The sequence below is a fragment of the Hippoglossus hippoglossus genome, chromosome 11, assembly GCF_009819705.1.
Source record: "Hippoglossus hippoglossus isolate fHipHip1 chromosome 11, fHipHip1.pri, whole genome shotgun sequence".
NCBI lineage: Eukaryota > Metazoa > Chordata > Actinopteri > Pleuronectiformes > Pleuronectidae > Hippoglossus > Hippoglossus hippoglossus.
Genome location: NC_047161.1, coordinates 6350054 through 6363497, shown reverse-complemented (window position 1 = coordinate 6363497; position 13444 = coordinate 6350054). Strand labels below are relative to the sequence as shown.

At 42.4% G+C, this 13444-nt stretch overlaps 1 protein-coding gene across 1 annotated transcript; it reads left to right on the top strand.

Moving 5' to 3' along the window:
* The first annotated feature begins 951 nt into the window (after window positions 1–951).
* cers2a (ceramide synthase 2a) lies at window positions 952–12132 on the top strand. Its single transcript, XM_034599312.1, has 11 exons — window positions 952–1331; window positions 5691–5861; window positions 5973–6090; window positions 6271–6389; window positions 7647–7704; window positions 7966–8016; window positions 8214–8306; window positions 9087–9215; window positions 9386–9492; window positions 10096–10249; window positions 10339–12132. The coding sequence occupies exons 2-11, from the start codon at window positions 5692–5694 to the stop codon at window positions 10483–10485; spliced, it is 1146 nt and encodes a 381-aa protein (XP_034455203.1). The 5' UTR covers window positions 952–1331; window position 5691; the 3' UTR covers window positions 10486–12132.
* The last annotated feature ends 1312 nt before the right edge of the window (window positions 12133–13444 follow it).

The window sequence follows — 13444 nt, the reverse complement described above, 5'->3', positions numbered from 1 at the left end:
AACTGCTACAGACATGAACTGTCCAGTAAATGTCCGGAATATTGTGTGCGGACATTTTCTGTAGCCGGCAGCAGGAGGTTCTACGGGTCAGACGCATACAAAACAACAAGAACATGTCTTTAATGGTCTGGTGTGGAGTGACGCCTTGCAAGAGGCAGGACAAACAAACTGACAACAAACATCAACAATAACAACACAACACACAATATGCCCGTCCTGTAGCCTTCATCGAGCTGTTGAGCAATGCTAAGCCTGCCGCAAAAATGTAGCCTCATTGTGGCCAAATGACTTTGGCAACTTCCATGCCGTTTGCATTTTTCAGAGAGATGTTTGTGGTCTCGCAAACAGGGGGAAGCGATAAAATACATAACTTACGCCACATCCAGTTAGTCAACTCTGTTTCTCGTAACAAGAGTGAGAGAATGTGTAAGCTCGTCCTCGATCACCTGCTGAATCTGTAAATCGGGTCAGTCCAAGCTCCTTTATCCTCCTTTTTATTTTGTTGTGGTGTTTTTTAAAAGAATTAACCGGATTTGCAGCAGTTTCACTAGAAGGCACCATTTCTGCGGAAGCGGAAGTAACTTAGTGACGGCGGATGTACCTGAGACGACATCGAGGCGTCGACATCACATTCGATTTTTAAAAAACGTAAATTAATACCAATTGGCTGGGTGTCTGGGGCGCAGAGAGCTGCATCCCGGGGAAAATCTGCAACAACCAATTAAAGAGCAGCCTCAGGTCCCATGGTTGCCAACAGGTTGAAGAACTTATATTCACTCTTATTTGGCTGGCGCCCCGCACCAGGAAGTATATGTAGTTGGACGGAAATGAACTAAATGCAATTTTAAAAAACAATTTTTATTGAATGCTCACAGGCACTTACAGTCTACCAGGAGCATTGTACGAGAAAATATTATTATCTAATGGGCCACACTCCTGCCTCGTCGTCCCTCCCTGTGTGGCACTAACCTCCCCTCATACACAGCGGAAGCGTGCGTCACTTTAGCAGCCTCCACCCGCCCACGCCTGGTCTCTCTTAACGTAGAACCATAACATCCCAGTGTCCGCGGCCGCTTCATCCAACCGGGCTCAACTGGGAGAGAAGCACCGACGACCCGGCGAGCCACCAGCCGGACACCCAGCCCGCACACCCGCCCCGTGCTCCTCCGAAACGAAAACTCAGGAGGGGGGGGGGGAAACTGCGACACGGTTGTTTGAATGAGTGCAACTTTCAGTTTGTAGAGGGAAAAAAATGGCGAAAAGCACTTAAAGCCCCGACACCAGGAAGAGCAGCCGGACCTCATCTCACTACCTGGCGACACGGAGCAGAGGTGAGTTCACCGCACCGTTACTCCGCCGCTTCGGCTCCGTGGAAGCCGCCTGTCACACGCACACCGCCGCTATTTTTAGACACCACCGGCGGGAGGGGAGGGGGGGGCGATCAGGCTCCATACAGGGGGTTTCGGTGAAGTTATACCCGGGGGGGAGGAATAGCCACCGAGCTCCCCCCTCCGCTCCGCTCCGCTCCACTCCCCGGCCGTTATTAAGCGAACGTTAGCCAGCAAACAGGCCTCATGTCCGGGGTGTTTGTTTAGCAACAACCGCGATAAGAGAAGGTCGCGATACTATTCAAGTATATTACAATAAAAACGCAACAGTTCATTCCTGGAGGAGGGAGGGGGGAACGCAGAAGTGCCAGGCGCAGCGTTAGTCGCCATGTTTTTGAGCCGTTTGTGGTGCAATTGTGGGTTTACGCTCGAAAAAGTTTTCAACTGGAGGCAACTGGAGATGTCGCTACGCTAAGTTCGCCCCCGTCTCCTCTCTCCACACAGGCGGGTGGTGGGGGGGGGGGGGATTCAAACTACCAGCCCCCCGGGCCCGTGTGTGGCGGTCACACGTGAAAGTGTTTGAGTTATAGTTTTTTGTGTGTTGTTAACTTTTTGCTCGAAGCTCCATCTCAGCCTCAGACCCGCTATGTCCGGGAGACTCCCCGCTTGCGCACTCGCTGCCACTCCCTGCGAGAGTTTACGCAAACGGCGTAGACCGCAGTGACAGACACAAGAAGTGAGGAAAGTTCAGCAGCTCTGCAGACACAGACACAATGTGGGTTTAGATGTTATGATGTGAGGCTTGTGTCTGATCAGCATTATTCACACATCATTTCCCCTCTGAAGGACTCAACTGTCTCTGCAGGGTCCCCACTCCAAGGTTATCATAAAGAAAACACACGTAGAGAAACTATGGCAAAGGGACACGCTGCTTAGTGTTTACATGCAAAACGTATTTAAATTGTCATTGGGAGCTTGTGAAAACAAATGTATAAAGTCTCCTCTTGGCTTTGTAAAGACAGTTTTCTTAAAGGGGCATAGTTCAACCCAAAATGATTATTCACTCATTATCTACTCAGCACTATGCTGGTGGGGGGGGTGGGGGGGTGAAGTGTTAGAGTCCAACAAACACTTTTGGACTTTCAGGAGTAAACAGCTTTACAGCCAAATCCAATACAATTCTTTAACTATCTCTGCAGGATAACACAGACTCCGTCCTTCATGGTTATCTTAAAGACAACACACATAGAGAAACTATGGCAAAGGGGCATTCGGCTGTTTTTTTTACATGCAAAACTTATTTCACTTGTCATTAGGAACTTGTGCAAACAGATGTATAAAGTCTCTCGTGGCCTTGAAGACAGTTTCCTTAAGACTGATGGGTTTTCATAACCTGAGTATGAGACTTTCAGTTTTTACAGGTCTGTCTCATTCACAATTTGTGTTTGTGTACAAGGAAATTATGAAAAGAAAGCCCGTCTTTACAAGAAGACAGCAGGGGAATAATGAAAGATGCTTTTGAGCTTTAATGTGGGAAGTGTAGGATCTGGGGTTTGATACATTTTGGCTAAAAGTCAATATATCCCTGCAAAGCTGATTCATATACAGTATTTTGATCACTGATTTTTAATCAACCATTTGTGAACTCTCTATTTTCTTTATGGATATTACTATGTTGCTTGTGTATACAATACATCGGTTAAAAGGGGAAAAACTTAACAAATATGGGAGTAAAAGAAGTTCTGATACCAATATATCAACCAATGTACAGTATTTTTTTTTTTTAACGGTAAATATAACACTATTACAAGGGGTAGCTGTCTTTCTGGTACAGCTGTTAATGTTGCTGAACTTTGTGCACTGAAATGTGTATTAATCTCTAAAGTGAAGATAGTTCCTGGACTCCAAACCGTAGGTTGCAAAGTGGCATGTTGCACCATGGACCCTCCAAAGAACTTGTAGGTGAGAGGTGAACACTGGGTCTAGATTAAATGTACTAGCACCAGAGAAGAGTCAGCGGGTGTTATAACAGATGGAGTGAAATACAACTAACCAATTAATACACACAGCACCTTCAGTGATAGATGCACAGATACAGTTCGCAGAGGCCTGTTTGTTTCTAAGTGGAATAGAATAATTGGAGTCCAGAGTGTGGCCATTTTCAATCTAAAATCTGTTTCAATGACTCTACATGTTCGGTATACTTCATACTGGTTGGTGTGTCAATATAGACTGGCTAACAAAATAAAGTTTACTTTAGCCTGCAGCAGTTGCACCTGCTAAAACCGGTGGTGCCACATTTGTGCTCCTACCAACTATTGATCCTCTCCAATCAATTAACCCTAATGGAAATCAAACGCATACAGCAGCAGACATACTGTTTAACTCTGACCGCTGCACAAATGCTGGTGCTGCTGTCGTCTTTCAGTTTTTACACAACACAGGGGAACACAGGGGATTTTTACTGAATGTAGCCGGTGCACTCTTCCCTGATAATGTTTCCTGTTTTGGAATTTAGCCTCAGCTGCTGTCCTGAACAGTGAAACTGAACTGATAAAGTGTGGTTCAGACACAGAGCTAGATGTGTACTTTGATAAGAAGCAGCATGAGAGTTACCACTTCCCCCTTTCAGACAGAAAGACGTTCTGCACGTTCACCTAAATCCCATAATTCACTCCAGGACTGAATACAATCCTCCCACCAGTAACACACACAATCCACAGAGAGCCCATTCTCTCTGTTTGAAGCATTTAAAAGACTTAACATGATCTGCGGTCCGCTCAGCATTGTGCTCAGAGAGTAAGTACACATGTTAATTTCAGTCAGAGTTTCATGGAGTGAAAATAAGACCCGTTAAAGGTCGATATCTGACAGAAGGCAGCTGTTACATTGAAATCCACACATTGGTTAACAGACAGGATGGTTGATATTGCACTGCTGTGGTTCACTGCCTCATGCAGAAGTAGAACTACTGCTACAAAATGCCGCCTGCATGAGGTACAGTGCATTTATAGTAAGCTTCTAACGTGTTAAAGTCCACACACACACAGTTTCCTTGTAACAAGATCTGTCAGGTGGTGTGTGTGACAAGCTGGATTTTCCTCTCTGCTCATTGACACACAGCTTTGGCACAAAGGTTCAGCTGTATAAAGTGATGGTCAGCCTGAAAAGTTGCTGCTCACAGGTAAATGAGTGCCCCGCGGAGGAGTCGCCTCTAATTATTGCTGTGACGCTGATGTTATCCCAGTTAGTTTAACTGCTGCTCCCTGGACTCTAATAACAGAGCGGTGGGACTGTGTTGAGGTTTGTGACGCGGCTCATTTTCACCTGTCCGTGCCCAACTTGAGTCCCGAAAATTAAAAACCATAAAACAAGAGAGAAACGTTGTTGTTTTGGACTCCACATGAGGACCATTAAAAAATCATGGATGTCTGTGGTGAATGTCATGGCAGTTCATCCAATGGGCATCGACCGCAGACCGGATATAAAGAAGGACTAAATGACAGAGTCAACAAATGTGATGCCAACAAAAGTGTCTGGATCTGCTGGCTGGCTGCAGTAAAGGCTTAAAACCTCAATGTTAATGCATGGGACATGGACAAAACAAAAAATTGTACCACTCTCATATATGATCAATTGCTCTTTTGTCCCGCAATTAGTCATTTATTCGATGTTACAAAAAGGTGTGAAACCTTATGATTGACACCTGAGACTTTTTCGCAGGAACTCGATATAACAAAGGTTTTTTTGAGAGGTTGTATTGGAAATGATTAACTGTCAGTTAACAGGATGGAATATCATGACTCATCTTGCTCAAGAGATTATCAGCCCATGATGGGTTCATTGTGCAATTTCCTTTGCATAGCTCAAACACACAGTGAGGTATATGAATGAGGAATTACCACTCTATGTAAACTCTTCATTATTGCGAGGCATTACTGTACAAACACTGTTTTCTGTATATATCTGCTCATGTCAATGACAGAGACATGTGACACATTTTTAAGCCTTGTTCAAAAAATCACTGCCAAATTTGAGCATGGTGTTGTGTCCCGGAACGAACTAACCAAGTGTGTGTGCAGCTTAACAAAGTCCGCCTTACATGTGGAGCAGGAAGTGCTCAGATACTGAGCGTGCTGCCCGAGGCCCAGTGAGATTAATCACCTCCAATCAATACTCACTCTCCTCTCTGTTTCCTCTCCTTCCTCTCAGGATATTGTCACGGCAGAGTGACTTTCTATATCTATCTAATGGAAAATGAGTGAAGATCGCAGAGGAGACAAACCCGTCTTTTTAATACCCGTCTTAATTTCCTTCCATGCGGTAAAAAAGAAAAATCTCTCATTCTATTATTTTCTTTAGGATGTCTCAGCTGAGCGAGAAGATATGGGCCGACTGGATTTGGTTTCCAGTAGGCCACGGCTGGGCGGACCTGAATGACCACGATGGCAAAGTCTTCCCTAAAATGCAGGACCTCTGGGCTACTGTCCCCATCGCCCTCTGCTTCCTGGTCATCAGACAGATATTCGAGAGGTGAGTCAACATTTGTTAGTCCACCTCTTCCTACATGTGTGTTTTGAGTGATTCTTCCTGACGTGACTCGTAAGCTGCGTCTTCTCATCCTGCGTGTTTTCCTCTTTCCAGGACGGTAGCGACACCTCTGGCCTCTCTGCTGGGAGTGAGCAACAAACAGCGTGTTTATGCTCCTTCAAATCCCACCCTAGAATCCTATTTCTGCAGCACATCAAAGCATCCCACACAGGTATTCATCTCGCGTACTTCAGGAAACCAACTGCTTTAAGACTCACTGTGTGTCTAATGACAGAGATGTTGTTTGAGGTGTAAATGGACAAGAATGACAGGATGGTGTAAATAATCCCAGACCAGTTAACTACCATAACTTCATGACAGCACTGTCCTTCTCTCCTTCTCTTGTTGCCAGAGCGCCATAGAGAGTTTAAGTAAAACGTCGGGCTGTTCGGTGCGGCAGGTTCAGAGGTGGTTCAGGCGGCGGAGAAACCAGGACCGGCCCAACAAGCACAAAAAGTTTCGGGAAGCATGGTAGATAAGCATCTTTCGCACAGTGTTGAATTTTCATGCTGAACTGTCGTTGCATCATGAAGTTGGCGTAGTTGATGCAGCCTGACGAAGCTGTGCTTTGTGTATTTAACAGGATTTTGAAGAGGTCATAGTGTGCTTTTTAGATTTTTTGTCACTTTGACAGTGGTCAGGACAATCTTCCCTGTATGTTTTTTCTATTTTCTTGTGAATTACTTAGTAACTTTTACCCCCTTGTGTTTGTGAGGGTGCAAAAGGTTTGACTGTTAAGAAGCAGTGCTATAAAGAATAACAACTGGCTCCAGAAAGTAAGTTTAACAGACTGGAACTAACCTCAAACACAGAGGGGATTCATCTTTTGGGTTTTCGGTCCCTGAACAGTTGATCAAGCTTAGTTCAAAAACTATGTTTGTTGCTCATTTTAACATATGCATTTTATGTAAAGTAGATCAATTTAGCTGTAAACATAAATACTGCTGGCAGCAGAAGATACAATGGAACAGATGAGATACAAGTTTATTCACAAGTCCTTTGTTTGTAACCTTAGGTCCAACTCAAGTTAGTAAAAGACAAGACGTGTTAATCCAATGTGCTTTGCTATCAACAGTATGAATGAGGGAATGTAACAGGGAATCATATTATTATGATTTAGTCTCTGCAGGAGGAGGAGACGGGTTGGTTCAAGAGAGTCACCAAGTAACTGGACCAGAAACGTGCACGTGCAGTGAATGTGCTGCTGTGAAGCCACGGCACTAACTGCTCTTACAGAACATCAAAATTATTTAAATGTGCAGTGTTTAATGGCCCATGGTCTGCTAATGGATTATTTCATCCATTTAACCCCGACAACTCCCAGAAACAGGGAGCAAGCGCGGAATTTCGCGAAAGCTGTTGCAAAACAGGCTGTTTCGCAACAGATGTCAGAAGGATTTATTTTGACCAGTGTGATTAAGGGTTTAAATCCATGTGATATTTATTAAATATTGGAAATATAATACAAGACATGTGATAAGGATGATTATTAAATATCTGTTTCGTCATTTCATGTGTGATTTTTGGAGGCTTGTCAAATTGTGGACTCTCGGGTGATTTCAGATAAAGATGTTTGTTGTATTCACTTTCAAGTCTGAAACCTTTATTTACTTTGTGCCTTTTGTGTTGTCCGTTAGTTGTTTCTTAGTTTGTGTGTACTGGTTTGTGCTTTGTCCGAAGTTCTACAGTGTTGTGGCATTTCTGAGATCGCTGTGCATTCTCTTACAGTTGGAGATTTACCTTTTACCTTCTTGCTTTCTTTGCTGGCCTGGCAGTCCTTGTTGATGTGAGTACCCTGTCATAATCTGGCATTCATGGCTAATGAAAATCTGTATATATGTGTAATTTAGGAACGTGAAACCCACTCTGGTCATAACTAGAAACATTTTTATTGAACGATATTTTAGTTTGTCTTCTTCAGCATAATCATACTGTTGGATGTTTCACGCAAACCTGGTTTTCCTCTGTATTCTTGCTTGCTGCTTTCAAGTCTTTGTTGTTTTGTGTTGGACGTTGTCATTAATATTAAATATCTACCTCCCCTCAGAAACCATGGTTCTATGATTTGGAACAGATGTGGGAAGACTTCCCCAAAATGGTGAGCCAACTGCGACGGCCTGAAACGACTATTCAGCTCATTTCATATTTGAATACTTTCATTTTAATTTGATCACTTGTATTAATCACAAAATGTGCATTACTTCTATTTGTTTACCAATTTCCTGAACTGACTAATGGATAGAACATTATTGGCATCATGCTCTTACATCAGATCCTTCTTTTCCTTTGTTCCAGCCACTGGTGCCTTCTCAGTACTGGTACTACAATTTGGAACTAGGCTTCTACCTCTCGCTGCTTTTTAGCGTAGCATCAGATATCAAACGAAAGGTAAGTGATGCAGCAATGCTTCCTGAACTTTGTTAGCTCTCTCTGCCGTGAAGCCCCTCAGCAGCCCTCCATCAAGAGCGATCACTCACTGACTAAGTGCATGAAATGATCAGAATCAATGATCTGTGGTGTTGGTAGTGTATTTTGAGGTTTGGATATTGACTTCCCTACTAATAAATCCGGACTTTATGGATTGGATCGAGTGAAGCTTTCAGAATTCACAGAGCCGTTAAAGGTATCGTCATTTCTGCTCATTGCTTCTGCTTTAACTTCACAAACTGAACTGTGGCTCCCAGGTCAGGGTGTTCAGTTAATGTGTGACTGGAAATCAGTGGGAAGTCACACCGACTGACCATTTTATCCACAGCTCAGGTTGATGTTGTAACTGGTGGCAGACGTTCAAGCCTGTCAGCAAATCACAAGGCCTCGATTCCAGTGCTCGTTTTATAACCGAGTTCACAAATGCAACAAATTAATCTTTTAAAACCAAAACGGCAGGAATTTACTGTAGAGCCACGATGTTGAAATCTGTCTCCTATTCAAGGAAGTGTTTTTGTAACTTTTTTAATTCAGTTTTTTGTCTCTGTGTGTGGATTTAGTGTCTTTTTATGGCTGTAAAGTCGTATAATCAGCTGTGAGCGGAGAGTTAATCATTTGTTAAACCGGCAGCAGTCTGATACACACTGTCGATTAGTGACCGATCTTTATAACTTGATCAATAAGTGACAAAACAATGTTGCATCTTGTTTTTACACAATCTCTCTGATTCACTCACTGCAGGATTTCAAAGAGCAGATAGTTCACCACGTGGCCACCATCCTCCTTATCAGCTTCTCCTGGCTGGTCAACTACATCCGAGCAGGGACTTTGATCATGTTGGTGCATGATTCCTCCGATTATCTCATGGAGGTACGACAAGATGCCAACACGGCAGAAAAATATAATCATCAAATTACGATAATTTTATAGGTTTCATGATAACAGTATTTAGATCAGAGAGCTGTCCTCCTCATACAGTTCACTGTCTGCCCTCTAGAGGTGAAAACACGAAAGGTTCACGCTCTCCTCTCTCTTTCCAGTCGGCCAAAATGTTCAACTACGCAGGCTGGAGGAAAACCTGCAACTTCATCTTCACTATGTTTGCTGCGGTTTTCATCGTCACGCGCCTCGTCATCCTCCCCTTCTGGTAAAATACATATTTCTTACATCAGATTTACTTTGAAAGTCACTGCTAACAACAGAGTAAATTAGTGCAACACTGACACTTTTTTGGGCTTTCTCTCTATGAGCTGCAATACTTCACAATGTTTATTTTTGTGGACATGTTTTAGCTGATACTAAAAACATATGTTCATGTAATTGTTAAGATTTTTATGATTGGCTTGGATTGGAAAATGTGGCCTTTTAAAATAAAGGTTGAAATATTCTGATTTCTAAATAAAACCTTTAACGATAAGGTTATTTTTTATGTGGTCTATTCCTGTGCGTTTGATTGTCATTCGCCTCAATGAGGAATATGTGAGCGTGTGATGAAGATGGACACAAGTTTTGAGCCAATCCCTCGCACACCATCCTCACTTTTAGGGCGGGGGGGTGATCAGACTGTAAAAACCCTGATTCCTTTGTTTTATTTAGCAGTAGTTTTATGTATGTGTTCTTCTGGAAATACAACAGACACATTGTCTCGCTCCCCACCCCCCCCCTCTGACGCCTCTCAATGGGCTTTGGAATGTGACTGAAGGTGGCTCTCACTGGACCCTCTGTTCTCTGTCTTTGTTCTATTGTACAGGATCATACACACGACGTGGGTGTACCCCCTGACGCTCTACCCCGCCTTCCTCGGCTTCTACTTCTTCAACGGGCTGCTGCTGGTGCTGCAGGTCCTTCATATCTTCTGGGCCGTGCTCATCTTGCGGATGGTCGTCAAATTCCTGCCAGGAAATGTAGGAACCGCCACTTTTCGATCATTTTGTCACCTCACACCAGTTACTGCACAAAGTCTAAGTGTCTTGTTGTTTTATTCCCCCGACAGGACATTGTTGAGGATGAGCGCAGCGACAAGGAGGAGACGGAGTCAGAAGATGAAGATGAAGACAGCGAGGCGAAGGAAAAGTCTAAAAACGGCCACATTCAGAACGGCCACACGCCACTCAACAACAACCTCAGGAAGAGGAACTGATCAGACAGTGAGAGGGTGGAGATGAGGCCGTGTGACGAAGGGCCCTGGCATGTGGCCCTCACCTGAAAGCCAAAGAACGGGCATGTTGAATGGGGCAGCAGGCAGCACACCCACACACTTACACACAACCACACACCCACACACACACATTTGTATAGCTACACCCTCCTTTCTGAAACCCTGGCAATCTAATGTGGATAATTTCACCTCTGTGGATCACACTAAAGTAAACGGAGAGAGGACGACGTCACTGGACAACCACGGTGATGTTTTTCTAGTACAGCAGCAGCAGAGTGGTTTTTTCTCGCTCCACGCGCCTTCTCCTCTTTTCCTTCCACTGAAGTGTAATTTGCTTTTTTTGAAGATTTTCTGCTGTTGACCAAGTTGCCTGCTTGTAGCTTTATGTTTTGTTACTGGAAGACACAGTGGTTAGGACGGGCATTGCCCTCCTGCACAGTCAGTTAACACTCTTCTAAGTATTACTCTGAAAGAGGACTGATTTCTTTTCGCTCGTAGTAACCACACTGAAGTCAGTGACATTGTGAGGAGCACGACGGTGAATGAGGCCTTTGTCTTTCGATGGACCATGAGCTGATGTAAGTCTTTTTACTGAAGTGTCCAGCATCGATCATTTGTGCATGTTGGTTTTTGCACATGCCGTTTCGTCACTTCGGTTCTTGACAATGATTTTGAGTCAGTGTTGCAAAAAAATATATATGTGTGTGTTCCGGTGATGTTTAAAACGAGATAATTGGTGATAAATAATATTTTTTTAACCGTACGAGAAGGTGCTACATCTGCCAGGTGTGTTGAAAAGTGCCTAGAGTTTGTCTTAATGTGCATCGCCTCATCGGCAGAAGAACGCACAGAGGTCCTTTTTAAATGTTTATTTGTGTTTATGATTCGTGTCTTTTTTTTTTTTTGTTTGTTTGTTTTATTTGTTTTTCCGTCCAGTAAAATTTTGGAGCAATTTGTTTAAGTGTAACCCAAACCAATCGGTAACTGTTCATGAATTCTTTATGGGCTGGAAGAGTCAATAGCATTTCCATTCAGTGTTGTTTCTCCCACCCATCCAAAGATGCACTTTATGGTTTCTTCTATGGATCAGCTTTGACTAATTATCTAGAAAAACAAGCGTGGTAAACGTGTTTGATTTAAACTCAAACTTAACTCAGTTTTAGTTTAGAGACTTTTACGAATATGATTTCAATTTAGTTTAATATTTATTGTCATTATTTACCCAAGTTCTTCCTCTTTGTTTGTGTTTTGGATCATTTTGTCTAAAAAGAAAGTTTAATGAAATCTAAAAAATGAAAAGACCAAAGTATGGTTTACATCATTTTGTACGACCTCGTCATTTCAAGTGCCTTCATCATTTCAAGTGTCAGTTGTAAAGACAAAAATAAAAAACACAATTTCTGTACATTCTGTCATTATTTCTGCCATCTCTGTGCCCGACATGTTCAACACCCTGTGCACTGTAACGCTCCGGGCCTCTAACACCTCTGTACGGCTCAGCTCACAAACCACCTCTCACCTGTAGCTACCTTTTTAAAGTGCCTTGCTACTACAGAATGTGTTTTTATTCTGCATTTTGTGTTGCTGAGATGTAAAATCATAATTATGAATGATAAAGATAGCTGTGGAGAACTTCTGTGCATACTCGTCTCGTTCTTTAATCTTAAATGACAGTTTGACTTTGATGTAAAGATCTGGTTTCAGGTGTTTTAACAATGAAATTGTGTGTAAGGTGTGAAAATCAAACAAAAGTGCCAAATAAATGCAAGTGAATGGGTAGAAAGAAAAGTCCCTGAAAGACAAACAGTTGGAAATTGTGAATTCCCTTTAAAAGATTAAACATTCCCCCTAATCTGTTGTTTTGTTTTTATTAAATGATGAAAAGTTTACTTTTATAGATTGAAAAGTGGAAATGTCCACCACAGTCCAAAACCCCAATATTTAAATAAATAACATAAAACTGCAGCAAAATAATGCATAAAGATTTTAAAAGCTGGAGACAGAGGTCTTCCTTAAAAAAATGACTTGAATAATTTTAAATAAAATTAAAAATAACATTTGTATTGTTTTATTTAAAAATATGATTAAAATGGATGTTAACAAACTAGATTTTAATCAATTGATCAAATAATCAATTGCCAAAGCACGATAAAATGAATTCTTAATGTATCTGTAATATAAACAAATACAGCCCTTAATAATTATTTCAGTTATGTGTTAACTGTGTCTTCATCTATAAAACAAAAATGTCCTAACTGAAAATTCTCATTTTATCTTTCATGATTTTTCACCTGCAATTAAGCCTTAAAATCACCAAAAGTAACTGCAGAGCTATTTCACCGTTTTAAGTTAGATATGTCGTCCAATCTAGCTCAGCTCCTTTTATGAGATGAAGATATCTTATTTTGATTCTGTCATTAATTTCAAGACAAATATAGTTTTGTGTAAAGTCATTTAATTTGTAGAGAGAGAAAAACATCCATGATTCAGTAGCTGACAAATGTTGGAACCTTCGTAAAAACACTTGTCTGCTGCTGTGTAAATCGAGTTAATTCCCTTTTATCTGGAGCACCCCCCCTCCCCCCGTCAGTCACTGCTTCCACTTTTGCAGATTGGACCTGAAGGCACCGTGGAGCGATTACACTATCAGATGGCAAAGTGTGGTGGCGACACGCTGAGCATGCACCTGGCTGGCACGCTTCTCGGGATGATGTTGCCAAAAATGTCTCAAGTGATTGTGGAAAAAATCATCTCAGAGTTTGCAGGTGATGGAGATGTTGTTTTCATGCAGCCTGGAACTTGGAGAACTTTCTCTTCCATCCATGAAAAGAAACCAGTTCCTGTTTCGGTGCCACTCTCCCCTCCAGTTGGCTGCAGCCTGAAAGGCCTCCTTGGTTAATTGCATGTATGGAGCAGGATCACTTTACCCCTGTGCCCTGCT

Coding starts and splice junctions, on each gene's coding strand:
- cers2a (XM_034599312.1), top strand. CDS start 5,692: ATGTCTCAGCTGAGCGAGAAGATATGGGCCGACTGGATTTGGTTTCCA. Junction 6,091..6,270: donor CATCAAAGCATCCCACACAG/GTATTCATCTCG, acceptor TCTTGTTGCCAG/AGCGCCATAGAGAGTTTAAG. Junction 10,250..10,338: donor TCAAATTCCTGCCAGGAAAT/GTAGGAACCGCC, acceptor TTCCCCCGACAG/GACATTGTTGAGGATGAGCG.